This window comes from Copadichromis virginalis, linkage group LG23 (genome assembly GCF_057382275.1).
Source record: "Copadichromis virginalis isolate Kocher_CV1m ecotype Utaka linkage group LG23, C_Virginalis_male_GT1.1, whole genome shotgun sequence".
NCBI lineage: Eukaryota > Metazoa > Chordata > Actinopteri > Cichliformes > Cichlidae > Copadichromis > Copadichromis virginalis.
Genome location: NC_140639.1, coordinates 25,493,245 through 25,513,772, shown reverse-complemented (window position 1 = coordinate 25,513,772; position 20,528 = coordinate 25,493,245). Strand labels below are relative to the sequence as shown.

Genomic DNA, 20,528 nt, shown 5'->3' with positions numbered 1-20,528 from the left:
ATATATATATATATAATTTTTTTTTTTTTTTTTTTTTTTTTTACATTTTATTTTTCCTTCTCTATCCATCCACAAGGTTTGTTGCAGAGACACCATTCAAGCAACAACTGGGTTACCAGCAGGGTGAATGCCATTATTGCCCATTCTAGCCCTCCCTATTCCATATGCCATATTTGATGTGCATTCTGACTGGCTGACTGTGATTCCTGACTCTCACTGAGTGAAACAGCTAGTAAAGAATGCCAGCAAATATGAGCTAACTACTTGTCGAATGGTAGTAAAACTTTAAAAAGTGTGACACAAACCAGGAATGGAGACAGTTTCCTCTGAAAGTAAAAGTTGCTCCTTTTGAAACTTGTCGGCTGCAGTGCTGAGGAACAGCTTTTACTTTGAAGGTGAAGCTTCTACATTTTTGGTCTGCAGCACACTTTTCACATTTTCACTACAGCTCTGAGATCAGCTGGACAGTGTAGACAAGTCTGCCACTTCCATGCAAACTATGACTGCACCAATATGCTAGCAACCAAAGCAAGCAGGAGGAGGTTTGTGCCAACGGTTTGCAGAATACATATTTTTCCATAGCAACAGGTGGTTGCCAGGGGGCTACTGACTGGTCTGTAGGCCTGTGTTTTTGTGGCTTTAGAAGTCATTTTTCCCTGTTGCTGCCCTCAACCTTCAATCACAACAGGTCAAGGAATACTAATTTTTCCCTCATGACTGGTGGTTGCCAAATGGTTGCAGACCAGTCTGTAGGCCTGTGCTACTTAACTAAAATGTTGGTGTTAAATGATAAAAGCATACTGAAATATATTATTCACCCAAAATTCACCCGGAATTTTACTGAAACATAGAAAATTTGTTTTAAAAGAAGTAACAGGCAAGCAGGCAACACTCATTTTCATATGGAAATGACTAAAAGCCTCAGTAAATGACATCATATTATTTTTATCTGTAAAATTTTCTGATAAATGTAAACAAAACCATAAAAAAAATTGTAGAAATAAAGACACTATTCAGTCATTTTAGTTGCTACAATAGCTCGGTCACTAACCAAGCAAAAACACTGGAAACAACTGAATATCGAGTCTTTAGATATCACCAAGAATATCAGGTTGAATACGGTGACCAAGAAGCTAAATATTCTCCATCACTTTGCTGCTGAAGAGTGTAAATGCTGCCTCTTTCTAGCCTCGCCTACTTACCACGTAGCCCCTGAATTCCTCAGGTCCATGACACAAAGTGCCGCACACCGCTGTTTATGAGCACAACGGTCAATGATTTACAGAGGAGAGACGTAAAGAGAGAAAAACCTTTCTCACCTTCCTCAAATCCTTCTTTCCTCCTGCTCCTACAATAACTGTCTTGTTTTCTCAGCCTCACATATGAAATTATAGAGTCCGGCGCGCCTCCACAGCAAAGAGAAAACAGATACAGATGTTAAAACACACGGTTGCTTCTTCTAGATCTTCAGTTAAGATACATGTTGGATTATTTAGAGTCCTGGTGATGTATTATAGACTGTTAATCACTCAAGGCAGACTTTATCATGTCTTACATTCTTTTTATTGAAAGGCTTTTGTATATAATTTAAAGTACCTCGTGTGTTTTTGACTTTTCCTTCACACCCCCCCCCTTTGTTTTCCAGTTTGATATGGTAACGCAAAATTACCATAAAACTGTGAAGCCATTTCCACACCAGCATGTTTTTGCAGTAATTTAACTACATTTCCACCTCACTGATATTTAAGGACCTTTTAAATGGATATTAGATGTTTTAGTAGTAAAACTCAGGACTTGTGCTTCAGTGTGGACCGATCCTGACTAATTCCTGACTTTAGGAAGAGCATTAAAATTCAGCGACTCGTAACAACAACAGGTGAACGACAGGTTAACAATCAATGTTGTTATGAAGCAAGTTTGGGTTTTTTTCCCCTCGTATGTTTAAAACAGTTTTTGATTTAAACTGTGGTTCATTGTACTTGCACTTGATTCATTTCTGTTGCCATGGCTTCCAATAACACTCCTGGTCATATTTGTTTTTTTAAAGCTCGCTTATTCTCTTTTATGCTCCTTTTTACCCCAGGTTTTGCCTGCAGATATCACTCAGGGCTTAAATTCCTCAGCCTCCTTATCTGCATTTTTTATCTGAATTTAAAAATATTTAATCCATATTAGAATTTACTGTTGACAACAATAAACATAAAGAAGTTAGTCAGATTAAATGGGAGACAAGTCCTGTTTTCCAACCATGAAAGCAGTTTTCATTTATGTATTTTACTTGATTTATGCATTTCAGAAACTGTGCTTAAGTTTAAGGAGCTTTCGGTTTTGTCCTTTAATTTTCCCTCATTTGCAGACAAACTGATCAATATCTGCAGCTTCTCCTTATTCTCAAAGTCATATTCAGCTGCTGAAAGTCAAAGTGTGTATTTTGGAATCGGTCAGGCTCTGTGGTCAGTGGATGCAAAAATTAAGTTTCCTGCCCTGCTCTTAACTTAGAGACTCTGGTTGAAGCACACAGATATTAGGATTCAACTCCTCCTGTTATACCAGCCGCACAGGGCTTCACGTGGAGCACGATGTAGCATTTAAGGATAATTTCCTCAGCAATTTGAACACACAACCCAATACAGCGCTTTTACTGGAGACGGAAAGCTGCACTGTAAAGAAGAAAGAAATAGTTTCTGATTCATTGTTTGTAAGCAGTTTCAAGCAAACCCAACTCAAACCTGACCAGGAAAACCTTCAATTTAAGCCAGAAAAGCTGGAAATTTGGAGTAAGGAATGCCAAATTTGGAAGCCGCAACATTTTGGCTCAATTATGTGAGTCTGTGCAGCTCAAGTGAGGTGTTTTGGTCAGAAGCGGCCACTAATTGTCAGTGGAGCTGTGAAGCCGCCGTCTCATGAAACAGGAAGCGGGCATCGTTCCCAAACAGTGACAATTCAGTTTAGAGTCAACAGCTGTGACGCTGCTGCTGGTGCTGCGAGCACAGTGCCGAAAACTGCAGAGCATGCGTCACCATGAAACACACATGCATGTAAAAGATAATAAACAGGGCCTGTGAGACACACACACACACACACACACACACACACACACACACACACACACACACACACACACACGACTCTGAAAACCAAAACCATGCGTCACAAAATGCTTTGTGTGACACTCCCCTCTGCCAGGTCATCAGCTGCTGCCATCTGACTCACAATAAATTTGTACTTCCATCGCCGTGTGGATCCCGAGGCACATGAGGTCCCTCATCATGACCCTTACCTAACGTTAACTTGAACCCCAAGATATTAGGAACCTTCAAAAAAAAAGTCTCTAAAAGTTGATCCCAACCTAAAGACCAGCCAAGAAAACTTCCCAACTTTATGTCACCCAAAGAAAAAGAAATGAACAAGAAAGAAAAGCTCTCACTCTTGTTTTCATTTTACATTAAAAGGAATTCTTATCACAAAACATCCTCACTTTAATTTATATAGGAGTCATGGCTTTGTGAAAAGAGGTTGCTTTACCAAACAGGTTGCTTTCATTTTGACTGACACACACACACACACACACACACACACACACACACTTTAAAGAAGAAAGGGATGGGCGAAATCTGACCGTACAATGCCAACTCTGTTTGCCAGCAACCAAGCTGCTCTCAGCGTCAAAAGACTCCAACTTAAAGAAACATCTGGAAGCAAGTTCTTTTTTAAAAACTAACATTAGCTTACTGCCTTGTTTTAGTTGTGGTAGCTACCTGGGTTATGTGCCACTTCAGTATCTTTGATGTACTATTGCTGTGTGATTTATTACTATTACTGAAGGCTGCATTACAACCTGCTAGCTGCAAATAATCATGCGCAGTTCTGAAAGCAGACAGAAAGAAAATATATTGCTGATACAGAAATAGTTTTCTATACAAGATCACTGCAAAAAGTGCAGCCTTACCTAATGTCGACCCTACTGTTACTCATTTTATATTAAGATTTAAAAATCTTTCAGAACCGCCCATGATTATTTGCAGCTAGCAGGTTGTAATGCAGCCTTCAGTAATAGTAATAAATCACACAGCAATAGTACAGTCATGTAATTCTAAAAAGCATGACAATATATTAAGTAATCCAAAGTATTCAGAATATGTTACTCACATTAAGTAACTTAACAGAGTATGTTACAAACTATATTTTGTGCCTGTAGTGGAAAACATTTTAAAACTAACCTTCTCAACACTGTATATATAAAATATATAATTAATGTTACAGATGTTGGAAAAGGTTCTAATTGTACAAAAAAACAAAAACTGATCACTTTTAAATCATTTAAATTTACCAATACCCAGTACTTTATAAAAAGGGTTTTTCAATTTACAATAGGTCCTCACTTTATAAACAACAGTCCTATGTTTACAAAAAAAAAAAGAAAAAAGAAAAAAGGGAAAACCAAACATAATTTTATGAAAAATAATCCTCAATTTCTAAATAAAATATGGTCCTAGCGTTACAAAAAGAGTGTTTATTTGATAAACAGAGTATTTTGCAAAAATCACACCTTACACAAAAAAAGCCCTCAACAAGGATACCTCTCAATTTTGAAAAAGTTATAATTTTACAAAAATTATCCCTATTTTTCAAAACTCAAGAAAAAAAAAAAAGACTTTAAATAACGGCACTTTTTACATAAAGTGTGCACTTTATAGAAAAGCGTTCTCACTTTACTAAAACATTCACGCTTTTTAAAAAAGGCTCTTAACCTCATATTAAGCAATGGCCATTATTTTACAAAAAGAAATGTCCAAAACTCCCCAGTTTTAAAACGGGGCTTCTCACTTTACAAAAAGAAACAGCGAAAAAAAAGTCCTAATCTTATAAAACATGTATTTAAAAAAAAAAAAAAAAAAAAGGGGGGGGGGGGGTTTACAAAAAACAGCTACACTTTTAAAAACACAACAGGTTTTTAAAAGTATCCTCACGCTGTAGAACTGGTCCTCACAGATGCCCAAGCGCAGACACACACACACACACACACACCGCTCAAATTTAGGTCCTAAAGGGAAGCTGATGTGATCCTAAAAGGATTTGAACACTTTTTTTTTTTTTTTTTCATCCTCTGGCTCCATGACCAGCTTTAGCCTGTGCCCAAGTTAATTCCCAGTGTGTGTGTGTGTGTGTGTGTGTGTGTGTGTGTGTGTGTGTGTGTGTGTGTGTGTGTGTGTGTACATCAGTGGGAAGCACAGACTAATTCCACCCATGTAAATGTTGACCTGAGCTGGGTGGGGTGTTTGTGTGGTGACCGAGTGGGGAGGGGCTTTGCATGGAAAGCTGCAGTAGAAAATAAAAGCTACAGTTCCTGTCATCATCGTCTCCCTCTCACTGTCCCTCTGCCCTTTACTCCCCTTAATGTGGGAAACCAGAGGCCATAAATGGTACACGCACACACACACATGCACACGCACACACACGAGGAAACGGTAAAGGAGAGGGTGATGAGGCGGATGATTTCTGAAGATATTGGTCTGTGCCGCTCTGTGTTGGCACTGTGCACGTAAATAACTGTGTAAATGTCAAAGAAGTTCAAGTTCAAGGAAGAAAAGCTGAAGCTGAAACTGAAGCCGGGTTGTTTTTTGTTTTTAAAAACAGCAACAGGGCACAAATACAGACTGTGTGTTGTACCTGCAGCTCTGATCCGTCTGTTACTGTGACATTTTTGGAAATGGGCTCATTCATTATCTGGCAGAGAGCTACAGAAGATTGCTGACGCCATGACATCAGGAGAGTAAAAAAGAAACTAAATATAAGTATGATGGGCTGCAGTGGACGTTCTCATGGAGATAGAGATGCCGACACAAACACAACACAGGGATGGCACATTCACGGACATGCACGCGTACAGGTATGCAAAAGCCTGACCCTGATAGATAAATACTACACACACATGCTAAACACACACACACACACACACACACACACACACACACAAATAGCAGTCTATCCATCGCGTGTGTGATTCTCTGCTTGACGCATCGCGGCAACATTTTTCCCAGACACACTTTTATTTCAGTTTGGACTTTGGTCTGAGGGCGGCCTGGTCGCAGCCCGGTGTAATTTGCCATGAGAGAAGAAGACTTTGATCTACTGCAGCACTTTTCTTCTTCTTCTGTGGTTTCTGACTGTCCACTTCACCCAGCCTGGCTCAACACTGATTGCCCAGAAAAAATATTTTTTAAAAAAGCAGAAAATAGAGCTTCCACTGTGACCCTGATGTAACTTTCCATGAGTCATAATCGTACCTGACCTGGAGCTTTTCCACCGAATGAAACTGTGATTCTTTCCTGGTTTGTCCTTTTACACAAACAGCATCAACAAACAGGCTGCTTCCCTCCCCAAAAACAACCTGATGACACACAAGCAAGCCCTGCAGCATCTTCCCCGCACACTCACCTGAGACGGGAAATTTCCCCGAGAGCTATAAAAACCCCACGACATACAAGAAGCCATCTTTTAACACCTCTGGAGACAGTGGATCTTATTCACAGATAGACTGCGCGTATGAATGTTCGACCAAATCTGTGACTCATCTGTATTTTCTTACCACAGTTTGTTTGAACAAATGTAAAAACTTCCACAGACCATGCATACGCACAAGGGATGAAGGTCCAACAAATAGAATGAAATAAATAAATAAATAAATACATAGAAGATGTTTAAGGTAAAATGCACAAAATACTGCCTGAAAAGCTGCAAGCGGAAGTTTTAATTTAATATACTTAGACTTTCTTTGGAAGATGTTCTAAAAGGTAACAACGTGGACCAAACACAGCATATCAGTACTGGGGTGATGATTTGGGCACCTTGCAGTCATTGAGTTGACCATAAATTCCTCTGTATACCAAAGTATTTTAGAGTCAAATGTGAGGATATCTGGGTCATGAAACAGGACAATGATCTGAACATAAAAGGATCAAGGTGCTGCAATGATCCAGTCAAAGTCCGGACCTCAACCTTACTTAAGATACACCAGCTAACATTAGCTCAGGGAGAAAAAAAAAAGTCCACTTATCGCTAAAGTCATCCAAGGATGTCTCCTTGCACACCGCAGTTAGCCCATAAAACACTGATAATCCAGCTAATGGACACTGATTGGTCTTAAGGATTTACAACGGGACACATGGATTTCGATGGTGCTCGTTTTCAGATGATAAGTAGGCATCAGATATTAATTTAAGGTGCAACAGAAACGTCTGTGTGCATAAGAAGCAGTTAGTTGTAATGGCCAACAACGCTGCTGCTACTGTAAATCGAATCAGAGGATGCAGTAAAGTGAGTCATGATGCTGCAACATCCTTTTTACCACGACTGAAACCTGTAAAAACCCACATGTGTAGGTACCTCTGTAAATATGACCAAGTCCACTGCAAACTTTAGTGGTGATCCAACATCAAGTAAACACAGGGCTGATTTTTATAGGTTAAAAGTATTTGAAAAATCACTTTATGTAGAGGAGAACAGCGGGTCATGTCTTATGAGATGAATCATCAGTGATTTGGAAATTCTGAACACATTTTAATGCGTCTGTACCAATCATATAACAATATAACACCCACGGTGTGGGACGGAGAGATTTCGCAGGTCTTTCCTCCCCACTGCTGTCAGACTCCATAATAAAGACTTTAACTGATCAAGCACACACATCCATACATATGCAATAATACTAAGTGCAATAATCCTTTCTGTCATTGTTGTATTTTTACTCAGTTGTATATAGTATTTGTATTTGTATTCTATTTTTATCTTATTGTATATTTATTTTATTTTATTCTACTGTATATAGTATTTTATTTTATTCTATTCTGTACAGCTGTGTACTGTATTTATTCTTATTGTATTCTAATTTTTGCCTCATAACTTTTGCACTGTCCACTTCCTGCTGTGACAAAACAAATTTCCCACGTGTGGGACTAATAAAGGTTATCTTATCTTATCTTATATATATAGATATTTTGATCGACTCTAGTTCCCGTGAAGGAAGAAAGGACAGACAGACACTTTTTTTGTTGTTGTTGTTTTTTGGTTGGATAATTGACAAACAATGAACTGGAATAATACATTTATTCAGCTATTTTTTGTCTGAGTACTGCTCTGTTTGTAACACAGAAGACATTTAAATGTCTGAGACATCCAAAGGTTGAAACATTTGGATCCAAAAAAAAGTAACACAACCAGCTGTAACCTAATGGTTCAGTCTGTCCCTTAAAATTAAATATTTATTGATTTGCTTTCTTCCTTTTTACCACATACAGTATGACTAGTGTATTTGAAGGTGGACAAATGTCAAGGCAGCAGGGATGTGGGTATCAAAACTCAAATGGAAACTGTGTGAAAAACACACTGAAGTGTTAACATAATAAAAATATAAAAATAACCAGTCGTATCCGTCCTGAAAAATTCAACAGGTGCATCTGAAAACCCAGACCACACACACACACACACACACACACACACACACACACACACACACACACACACACACACACACACAGGAGGTCAGAGGTCAGCATAGTAAGAGATGAAAAATTCCACACCTGAATACAGTGTACACACGCACACACACACACACACACACACACACACACACACACACACACACACACGGGGACTTAACCTCACCTCATCCTGATTGGCAGGAAGTGGCACACAGCGATTATTGAGCACGTCACACGGCTCAAGTTCCAGCGACCGCAGTGGTTTATCACAAGGAAGCTCACCACAGCAGGTTAATGACGAGGAACGGAGCTCAAACTATAGGCTGCGTGCGTGCGTGTGTGTGTGTGTCCGTCCCATATGAAAAAGATATATATAAATCTTATAAAGTTTGTATCTGTCTTGTGTGAAACTTGTATGAAAAGCATACAAGAGTGAAAACAGATATAAGATCCCTTGAAAAATTATATAAATGAAACTTGTATGTTTTGGATACTTAATAAAACAATATATGAAAGTAATGAGAAAGTGGCCACTTTCATGAGGAAATCATATAAGTTTTTACGATTTCTTTTCCATGTGTGTGTGTGTGTGTGTGTGTGTGTGTGTGTGTGTGTGTGTGTGTGTGTGTGTGAGAGAGACCTCTCACCTTTGCAATGAAGTCTTCTCTGTGGGTGTGCTCCTCAAAAACATCTGTCTGCAGCCGTTCTGGGTTCAAAAAGACACACATCTGGATTATAATCATGATATCATGACACTCCACAGTGATCAGACTGAGGGGTCACAAAAGCAGTTAAAGCACTGCTAAACAGTTAGCAACCTATGGGGAGGTACCAAAAACTGCATTTCCGCTAATGTCCACTACAGGATGGCTCCACAAATGAGTGAGCACCCATAGGCTGTATCTCAATTCAGGGGCTGCATCCTTCGGCTCAAGTACACCGCGAAGGCCGGATCCTCCGAAAACCGAGAAGGCCGGAAGTGCGAGGCTGTGAAATGGGACGGTCTAGCCTTCAGATTTGCGTCACCAGCTGTCTCAATGGAGTTTAATAAACTCAGCCGTCTACTCCTTGCTCCGTAAAATATAACAGGACATTGGAGTAAATTCTCTACCATCTCACCATCCATCCATCCATCCAGTCGCTTCCGCTTATCCTTTTCAGGGTCGCGGGGAGTGCTGGAGCCTATCCCAGCTGTCATAGGGCGAAAGGCGGGGTACACCCTGGACAGGTCGCCAGTCTGTCACAGAGCCAACACATAGGGACAGACAACCATTCACACTCACATTCACTCTACCATCTCACACTTCTGTTTAATCAGTTTTCTGTTTGATGTTTATTCAGCTGTGTGAGAACTATAACTTATCTCAGCCAAACTGATTTACTTAGGAACAAATAAAAATAACATACAATAACTTTTTGAAGGTATCTAAGTGACTTATGTATCATGTTTAACCTGAGTAGCCAAAGAGCGGACAGAGTTTGAAAACTGCAAAAATACATTTTGTTCTCTATGAACAGTTTTCGAGTTCATGATAGGTGTGCAAAGGTGATTTTGGTTTTTTTATAACTCAGGTGATTAAATTATATTAAGGTTCAAAGTCATGGAGGCTGAATGTGATCATCAGCGTTTGTGTTGCCGGTCCCTTGTAGAGTAGATTAACGCATTTATCTGACAACTACAGCCTGGTGTAAGGTACAGACTGAGCTTATCATGGTGAACTAAAGCTAAAATAAATCTAAAACTGAAAAAAATTTAAAAAACATTTAATTTAACTAAAAACAAAAACTAGACTTCAGAAAACACAAAATTGCACTGTACACCAAATTTAAATATGAATTAATGTGCCTTTGTTTTAAGACCTGTCCATAGCAGATCTTAAAATTAGATAAATACAAGCTCTGATGGACAACAACACACAAACCATCACACTAACTCATTCTTTATTCAGTAGAAAAAACTAACAAAAATGCAGACACAGTGAATAAAAAAGGCATCATTTAGTTTAAGACCTAATCGGTCTCTTACATCATTATGGAGGAATTTTGCCCAACTCTTATTTACAGCAGCCCCCACCTCAGCACTGGACCATTCTGTTACAGATTTGCTGCTGTGCTGTGGATCATTGTCCTGTTAAATGACCCAGTCGGAGCCAAGTTTTAGCTGCCGGACAGATGGCCTAACACCTGACTCCAAAATACTTTGGTATACAGAGGAGATGGTTGAAGCTGCCCGTGTCCTTCGGCTGCAAAACAAGCCCAAATCATGACCCCTTCCTCCACCGTGCCAACCGTACAGTCTGAGATGGAGCTCTTGGGTTTTGTTTTGTTTTTTACAAGTTCACTGAGCATTGCACAGTCTGACCTTGGAGGGAATGTTTTCCACTTGTGGATTATCTTTTTCTTGCTGTTCCTTACTGTTCCTGCTATTGCTTCTTTACAGGTGCTCACACTCGCTAATGAGCAATGAATCAAATGCATTTGATTAGCAGCACCTGGCTGTTACGTATACTTGTTTTGTCTGCAAGCCGGGTTACGCAAACACACACCTGTAAAAACCCAATAGTATGCTGTTAAACTGCGCATACACTGAATGTTGATTGGTTGACAAATGAGCTGGAAAAGGAAAGGGTGCAAACATTTCTCAATTTGAGAGTTCACCAGGAACTGCAGTGGACACCTTTCATTCTTTTTTAACATTCTGTTTCACTTCAGCTCTTGGGCCAACACAGTACAAGTGAGGCCCACACACTGGCTGCACCCCATAATTTGGACACTGCCCCCATCTGCGTATTTAGTTTGTCCACACACTGTTTCTGTATTTTGCTTAGATGTTGTTAGATTAATTACAGCGCAGCTTGCTAACCAATATGTTTGCTTCCGACTTCAACACACCAGCCCAAAAACCAGTGGGTAATGTGATGGTGGATTCCTCCAGCTTTCACCAGGTGCATATCACAATCCCATTACAACAGACAAGGAAGTGCTGCTGGAAATGCTGCGACCTTACAAACAAATCAAATCAAATCAAATCAAATCACTTTTTATTGTCACATCACATGTGCAGGCACACTGGCACAGCCTGGCACAGCCTCTGTACCTCTGCTGAGCGTGGCTCCATTCTCTCTGTAGTCCTGGATCTCAGCGTCCTTCCTCACCAGCAGACCTCCCAGCTGCTCCACCTGCCGCTGCAGCAGGCGACTCATTGTCAGCAGGGGGCGCACCAGCTGAATGCACACCTGAAGAAACACACAAAACAGTCAGACAGCCCAGCCGCCACGATTAGGGTTTAAAAAAGAAATCTGAAAGGTAAGGACGTACCAAAGCTACTGGTGCAGGGGTGCAGTGAAACTCCCAGTAGAAAGGGAGTCCTGCCAGCTCGCTCTTCAGCCTCATGTTGATACTACCGTCTTCCTGTCTCGTCAGAGAGATCTGAACCTCGTTTTCAGTCTGGCTGCCGACTCCCGCCAGGCAGGGCTTAACCACCTCACACAGGTGAGTGAAGAAGGCTTTTACTGGGGCTCGCAAACGCCTGTTAAGCTCCTGATGATGGAGAACAAGAATGTATTCATCAAACACGGGTTTTTGCTCATCTGGCTTTTAAGAACAGTAAGAATAAAGATTTCCTGCTAAGTAAATTCCACAAGGCCTCGCAGGTTATCTGTTCACATTTGTGCATACATGTGCTCTGCTCTGGATGACTGCTGTGTCCATCCTCTCCTCCCACACACAGTGCATGTCGGTGAGCAGGATATGGTACGCCGTCTCACCGAACCAGCTCTTGGCCAGGAGCTGGCACCCACTGATGCTCACGGGAAGCCAGGGACGCCGGAAGAGGATGTCCTCAGCAGGTGCTCCGCTTCCCTCCATCAGGGAAAACAGGACGAAAGAGCTACTTAAAGGCAGGGTGGAGATGTTGTATTGTCATTATTATTGTTAGCATTATTGTTGTTATTATTATTAATATTATTCGTATTCCAACTCTTACAACAAAATGTTGCTTTGATATTATAAAAAGGGTTGCACTAAAAACAGTAATTAAAACAACAGCAAAGTATTTTCTTTCACAATAAAAGCACCTATTATCACAGGACTCGTAGCCATATTTGTCGGTCAAAGCAAGCAGGAGCTGCTGTTTCTGAAAGTGAATGCCAGTGAACACATGGTCTAATTTCATTTTATATCAAAAATGTTTTCTAATCACTCACCTCCGAGGAATGCGCCCCCAAAAGCCTGGGCTGAGCTCTGCTGAAGCCGCGTTTTATAGACGCAGAGCTGGCCGCATAATCACAGCACTGCAGGAGGTTCAGACCGCAGTGGCAGCTCCTGTTTTCGGGGAAGGAAGTCGAGTGTTTCTCGTCAGTAAGTCATTAGAAACACACTACACAACACAGAGGTTGACTCAGGATCATTAAGAAAACTCAAAAACACCAAATCAGTCACTTTATGACACCAGTTTACACCGAAAGGACGGTGGACGCACATGCCAGCGGTTTTCTCGGTTGTGTCGTCCAAACTCCGTTCAAAAAATTAGGAATTTAAAATCCCACTGCTCCTTATCACATACTGGTAGGAGTCATCGTGTTATTTTAGAGCATACACACATGAGTAGCAGCTACTCTTTAACTCGGTAACCATCTAGCCTGTATTATAATTAACATAGCATTTCCAGAGACTTAAACACGCAGCGATCATTGTTAGAAATCAAAGACGAAGCATGAAGAAAAATATAAAAATAAAGACACTGAACACGAGTGTTAAAAAGAAATGTGTGTTGCTAGGTGTATTCATAAAATAAAAGGGATTATAGACGTGGTTTTTCTCACCCTTTTGAGCGTATAACCTAGTAACAAATGACCAGAAAACCAAACTATATTTAAAAATCGAACATTTTTTAGGTTTCAACGTTTCTCATAAAATATAATGAATATTTAGTTTATAACAAACTTCAGTTTACATCGATAGTTCAAATTTTTTAACTCGGCAACAATCTACACGATACTAGAAACAAATTTACTACAAAATGTTTCACTTTTAGCTCTGAATTGACAGACTTCAAGGTCTGGTACTCAAGGTGTAAGTTAAGCTAATTTTTTGTGTCTCTACAGTTGTAAACGCGCTAAAGTGAAGTTCGGTTATTCTAACCCGACAGCTCCTAACACACATAGAGACACTGAGAAAAACGGTATTTTAAACGTACTAAAGCTTACAACAACACACGCTGCTGCTCCGCAGTCGGTTCCTGTTGACAGTTAAGAATTCCAACACCGACGACAAACAGCGGCGCTTTTAAAAGGTTCCGCCAGTCTCGAAATAAATAAATAAATAAAACTCAGCCTCTTAAAAGTTACCAGTATTTTTTTTTTATTTCATGCACCCGTTAAACACTTAATATACTTCATAACAGTGAAATTTAAATGTTTCGTATTAGCTTTTATCAAGTTTTATATTTTGGATTTTTTTAATGTGCATATTTTTGAAATTCCTTTTTCTGTAAGAAAAAAAAAAAACAACGAAACAGTATGGCGGATTAGACATCAGTCCCGAACTGCGTTCCTCATTTATAATCGGCCATTAATGTGTAATGGTAGATTGGCTTCTGGTCCTTCCCTCATTTACCGACACATAAGACTCTCTGTAGCAAACGCATAACCAACCACGAAGGGACTCGAACCCTCAATCTTCTGATCCGAAGTCAGACGCCTTATCCATTAGGCCACATGGTCTTCGATAACGTAGCCTGGACAGAGGCCAGATGACGTCAGCTGGAAGTCCTGGTGATTCACTATCTGAAATAGTGTCACTTTTCTCTCATTTATCACTCTCTACAACAGTGGTTCTCAAACTTTTCACAACGAGTACCACCTCATAAAATACATGGCTCTTAAAGTACCACCCTTATGACCTACATTAAAGTACAGTAGTATAGGCCTATTTAACACCATATACAGTTTACACAAGACAATTTTATTTCTTATATGAATATTATTTATTTTAACTGCCATAGTGCTAATAATAACAACTGTACTGCATTAAAACATTCACAGAAGGTGGGATATCCAGTCTTTAAGTGATGATGTATGAACCCTGCTTCCGGGTCCAAATTACTCTGCTTTTATTAAGGCTGTTGTGTTTTATCATGTTTAATGCTTTGTATCTTGTTCTATTTAATCTGAACAAGCCCCTTAAAAAGGCAGTGATCACTGTTGGCCTCTCGCGGTTTTTATTACCACTATTCATCGGCAGCACGTTTTATAGCTCAGTTTTTAAAACCTTACGATGTAGCTACAGCCCTTCTGCTACAGCTCTTGAGGTTGTGACTCCTGTCTAAATCAGTTGGCGCAGCATGTCCAACAAATGTGACGTGAAACTGTGAATGAAAACAAAACTAAGGCTTTAAAGGATATTTATGTTGGTTTTGCATCTTTAGTAGTCTCAGTTGATTGGAGGTCCAGAATAGATCCACTAGTCTTTGTTCAGTGAAATCCTGGAAAACAAAAACTGTTGTTTGACCACTCTTTGTGCAGGTTGGTTAGCTCAGGTGGGTAGAGCATGGTGCTGAAACAGCCACGGTCATGGGTTCAAGCCCCATACTGACCACTAAAGTGCATGAGTGAGCTCAGGTATGTAGTAGCTGAGTTCACTTGAGCACATTTCTTATTACCAATTGGGCTTCATTAACAAGAAATAGCAAAAAAGAAGTCAGAAATACTCCACATAAGTGCTTTTATACCTAACACGGGCTTTCCTAAAAACAATAACAGCAGTGTCAGCTGACAAGGAATATAAATGTCTGCTTCAACCTCTATCTGCACAGCTCATCAGCTGAACTCTACAGCTCAGATCAGACGATTCAGGCCACGAGTCAGATAACTAGAATATGGTGCTGATAACACACAAGGTTATGGGTTCAATCGCCATACCCGCTGTTTAAGCGTTTCCTGGGTAACAAACAAGTTTCATAATCCCATTCTTAAAAGAGTCCTTTAGATAACATTTTAGGGTCAGGGATAGCTCAGTAGGTAGAGTGGTGGCCCCATGATTGGAATGTCAGGGGTTTGATTCCCCTGAACAGCTACCCTGAGGTACCCCTCAGCAAGGTGCCATCCCTACACACTGTGCCCAATGGCTGCCCACTGCTTCACTGAGTGAATGGGTTGAGAGGAATTTCCCCACAGGGATCAATAAAGTACACTTTCTTTCTAATAAATTCTCTTATAGTTAAAAAAAAAAATGCAGTTCTGTGCAAAAAGCCACCCCTCATTTATCTGTACTTTCATTCCAAGGGGCCAGACTGTCTTCCATTTTTTGCTTCACAGTGATCTATTGATTACTAAAGAATTTGTTATAAAATGCACCTAACTCAAGGGAGGAACCAGTGTTGTGTTTACACATGTGAAAAAAAACTGGGGGTGGACTGAAAAAAAAATTCTTCACATGAAGTAATGATTTTGAGTGAAAAGCAGCTAAAATAGTTAAAACAAAGTTTTATTTATTTATTCAAGTGATCAATCATTAAGAAAAATGTGCTTTATATTAACTGAATGCATATTAAAACATGTGAGAAACATTTACTCTCTAGCAACCGCCTCACACAAACACACCGGCGCTGACCGTGTGGATTTGAAACACAGGGAGAGGTCACGTCCAGCCTGCATGTCCACTGCTGTCACAGACACGGAATATTTTAAAAACCCCGTTAAAGTTTGTGCTGTCACCAGGCTGTCCGTGATGGTGAGTAAGAGACGGGAATGTAAATGTGCATGTAGCTTCACTCGGCTAGCAGAGTGGTCACGTTAAAGTGAGCAACACGTGGAAGTTTTCAGCCATGTGGATTTTTTTTTAAAAAAATACTTTGTCATGTCATTCATTCAGCACAGCTGTCCAGCTCTTTCAAATGCAGATAAAAATAACGTGTTTTTCCCAGTGTGGAGCTCACTTTCTTTAACCACAGCACCGGAAACAAACTTCAGGTTCCCATTTGCGCCACATGATATATAAACCAAAACAAAAAAAACGGACTCTAATGATATTTTATATCTGGATCTGGATCTTGTCAAGTGCCTAAATGCACTGAGCTGCTGCCATCTGATTGGTTGATTATATAGTTGTGTGAACATGCTGATGGTTTTGTTTTTTGTGTAGAATAAGCTTTGCATATTTAACAAAATCATGCGAAATTTAAATGTCACCTTGTACGTACGTTAAGAAGTTTGTAATGCCGTGAAAACAAGTGCAGAGTGCAGGCTTTTGTTATCTGCCCTGTTGAAGCACATTTTAATATGCTTGACCACTATTTTGAGTTATTATTTGTTTTATTTATGGGGATATAGTACATTTGTTTTATTCATTTCATTGTTCAGTAAAATTATTTTAAATGTTTAGTCAAAGGTTTATGATTTGTTTCTGGTTTGTAAAAGAATAAACTGTATAGTTTTAAATAGCTCTATATAGCATTATTAGTGAATTGAACTTAAGATCAATCTGTTGATCTTGCAGAGATGTGACGTGATATTTTATATCTTTATAGGATACTTTTTATATGTTATCAATACACACTATAGTTGTAAGAATCATAGTCACCTCCATCAAAGAGCGGATGTGTTTGTTAGCGTGTGCTTCATTCTGTTTGCAAACACAACAGCTGGAAAAGATTTGAATGAACTTTGATCATACTTTGTAGGGCTGCAGAGTAGATATTGTGGTTTCTGTTCCTCTACCTCTCAGACATTTAATTGGTCACTTTTGCTATTGAAACTGTGGGAGTGGCTAAAAGAAGCTTTAATCATAAACAACATTCTGGTCCACACTCTGTACCAGTCAGCGGGAGTACTGGATGTGTGGGCATACAGTGGGTACGCTGCTCAGATCAAACAGTCTGCCCAACATTTCACAGCAATACTGGGGCCCACAATGGGCAGTTCACAGTGCCCAAAGTGCAACCATGTGGTTGCTGGGGAAATGTCGTCTGGCATTAATATAAGGACACAAAAGTGAGCCAGGAGCTTTGTGGCATAGGTTTTCATGGCTGAGCAGCTCCTGTAGGTGGGATGTGGATGTTACCCAGTATGTTTGTCCATACACACTCATTAGCCACTGGCATTAGTTTGGACCTGATGTTGTCTCCAGAGCTGTCTTAACTTGTTGTGGCACAGATTCAACAAGAAACCAGTTTGAGATCATTTGAGCTCCGAGACAAGGTGTGTTATCCTGCTAGAAGCAGCCATCACTAAATCAGTATCAATTTCTTCTATTGTCCACTTTTGATGAGCCTGTGTGAATTCTAGCCTCAGTTTCTTTTCATGAGCAGTGAAATAGGTGTATCCAATAAAGTGGCCTATGATTGTAGCATAGCTACAATATATATTCACATTATGACATCTAAATTTTGCATGGTTTTATTAAATATGCAATTTTCACATCAGATCAGATTTGACATATTTAACACGTGTTATGTCTCGTATGATCTCTGACAAGTGTGCCTCTATGAGGCTATAAGAAAGACTCTAAAGGTGGGCAGTTGCCAGTTTTTTGGTCATCAGAGGAAAACAGAACATGTTTTTCTAAAAATACATATTTATTTAATAAGACTTAGACAGATAATTGTAATGATAAATTGAAATAAGAGTAAAGTGTATAAAGTCATAACAGCACCCTGTCTGTGTCACTCATACACAATCTTAGTGTCCGGGTTTAGTTGAACCAGGAGAGGGCGACATTGCTCTTCTTATGTATGATTTCCATGTATTTCTTACAATATCAGTCACAAGGGACCATTCTACCAAAAGAAACAAATGCCACCTCGGGGGAATCTGAAGTCGTGTGCAGTGCTGTGGTTAAAGACTTGAGTGCTGCAACTGAAATATGTATAACACTTTCCTCATCTACATTTAAAACAGCTGCAAAAAGACATGTGCACTGAATGAAGAGGTCTTTAGGCTACGTTCACACTGCAGGCGAAAGCGCATCAAATCCGACTTTTTTGGTCGGACACTCTGAAGAGCACAAATCCAGTATTTTCATATCCGATCTGGGCCACTTTCGTATGTGGTACTGAATCGAATACATATCTGATGTTTCAGAAAGCGACTGCTATTTGAATGGTCACGTCGCACTAAATCCGTCTTTTACGTCACTGACACAAGACAGACGCCATCAGCGCCGGAGAAGACAAACGAGAAAGCATGAAGAGCGAGTCAATGGACAGAAACTGAGGTTGTGAGTCTGTGCAGAAGAAGTTGCTAGACTGTTGCAACAACACCTACTAGCTCTGTAGCCGCCATTTTTACTTCCGTAAACAGACCGCGTTATGTGTGACGTCTTCTTTTGCGCATGCGGGCCACTTTGAGGTCCGTGAACCGTTCACACCAATGGTTGGTTCACACTAGAGCGCATTTGGTGTCACATTTTATTTGTAGTGTGAACAACCAGACAAAAAAAATCCGATTTGATCAAAAAAATCGGAATTGAGCATTAAGACCTGCAGTGTGAACGAAGCCTTAGATCTGATGACATATGGAATAGCATTTCATTAGCACAGAAACATTGAAGGGGTCTTCAAACAGCTGGAGGAAAGCATCCACTTGCTTGTTTAAGAAGCTACAAACAGCAGAGGAGAGTGATGGGAGAATAAAATAATTTTTAAAAATGCTTCGATGGCCACGTCAGATGGGTGCTTCTGAATCCTGTGCAGCTGTGTGACTTATTAGTGAGATTTCAGAAATGCTTAAAACCTTAACTGAAATGGACATAATAAGGCATGGAAGTTTGTTTCTGTCAATATGTTTTATCAGTTTAAAAATAAAAATTAAATTAATGATTTAATGGTAAATCATTTAAAAATAAAATAGTTTAAAAATAAAATACAAGCACAAAGTAACACAGAAACATTGATATATCTATATCTCATTAAAAGATAAGTAAATGTAAACTTTTTGATGCATTTTAATGGTATATTAATTTATTCAGTAGTGTCAGTTTATAATGGGTGTGTGGGTCTCCTGTAATATTGACGTTCAGGGGCGGTCTTAGCCTGTTTGGTGCCCTGGGCGAACACCCCCTCTGGCTTTGTCTAGGGTTTATTTCTGGGATTTCACACAACCCAGGATTCAAATCATGAACACATAATGGGCTTGGATTTACAACTTTATGAATGAAATGTGCTCTATTTGGAAGCAGCCGCCCCCCCCCCCCCCTCCCCTTTCAATGGGTTGTCTGTGAGACTTTAAATCATCAAACTGTAAATTATAAATTTTAAATTGTTATTGATCACTTTACCACTAGTCATAAAGTGTATATTTATTGTCTTACTCTTTTTGTATTTATTGTTTGTGTTCTTGCACTGCTGTAACTGGAGCCTCGTCATCTCGTCTCTATACTGTACTGTACCTGAAAGTAAGAGCTCGTTTAGACTCTATTCTGTGAACAGGCTACCTCCCACGAATATGTGAATTCTTCTGTGAAAGAAGTCTTGATGCATCATCCAGGAAAGTAAATCTCCAAAAGTTGATTCTGTTCATCTGGACGTAGCGTTTTGTGGGAGAGACGTTTCATCACTCATCCAAGTGACTGCAGGTGTCCCCAAATCTTATAAACAGTACATTTGCATAATGACTGAAACCAGCCCACTGAAGGAACAACGGGCTGGGAGGTCAGTTCCTTGATCTTAATTATGCAAATTCTCATGACCATTGACCAACAACCACTGACCAAAACCCACTGATCAATGGCCATGAGTACCATTCACAGAGAGTTGGGGAATGGCTGCAATCACAGCATTGTAAGATGGCGAAAAAATGTACCCTTAGGCCCCCTCCTCGATTCAGAGATGGTCTTTCCCTTTTCACGGAAATGGCCTCCTTGACTCCCTGCTCAAACCAGCGTTCCTCCCTGTCCAGGATGTGCACATCCTCATCCTTGAAAGAGTGTCCACTGGCCTGTAGGTGTGACTAGACTGCAGAGTCCTGGCCTGACGAGGTAGCTCCTCTGTGTTGTGCCATCCGCTTCGCCAGAGGTTGTTTGGTTTCCCCGATGTATAAATCCTGGCAATCC

At 40.0% G+C, this 20,528-nt stretch overlaps 1 protein-coding gene and 2 non-coding genes across 7 annotated transcripts in view; 1 reads left to right on the top strand and 2 right to left on the bottom strand.

Moving 5' to 3' along the window:
• nhej1 (nonhomologous end-joining factor 1) overlaps window positions 1-13,750 on the bottom strand; it is a 29,986-nt gene extending 16,236 nt beyond the window's left edge. For 3 of the 5 annotated variants that reach the window (XM_085449271.1, XM_085449274.1, XM_085449275.1), the window contains exons 1-6: window positions 13,678-13,750; window positions 12,686-12,803; window positions 12,159-12,369; window positions 11,799-12,020; window positions 11,578-11,716; window positions 9,128-9,186 (exon numbers count right to left, since the gene is read on the bottom strand). In XM_085449271.1, coding sequence (XP_085305397.1) covers window positions 9,128-9,186; window positions 11,578-11,716; window positions 11,799-12,020; window positions 12,159-12,347 — 609 coding nt within the window. In that variant the 5' untranslated portion in view covers window positions 12,348-12,369; window positions 12,686-12,803; window positions 13,678-13,750. Of the gene's footprint in view, window positions 1-9,127; window positions 9,187-11,577; window positions 11,717-11,798; window positions 12,021-12,158; window positions 12,373-12,685; window positions 12,804-13,677 lie in introns of all 5 variants that reach the window. The other 2 variants (XM_085449272.1, XM_085449273.1) reach the window with 2 other exon arrangements.
• A 380-nt stretch (window positions 13,751-14,130) lies between these two features.
• On the bottom strand, window positions 14,131-14,203 carry trnar-ucg (transfer RNA arginine (anticodon UCG)). Its single transcript has one exon. It is a non-coding gene; the product is annotated as a tRNA-Arg (tRNA).
• An 800-nt stretch (window positions 14,204-15,003) lies between these two features.
• Window positions 15,004-15,077, top strand: trnaf-gaa (transfer RNA phenylalanine (anticodon GAA)). The gene has a single exon. It is a non-coding gene; the product is annotated as a tRNA-Phe (tRNA).
• Window positions 15,078-20,528: the final 5,451 nt, after the last annotated feature.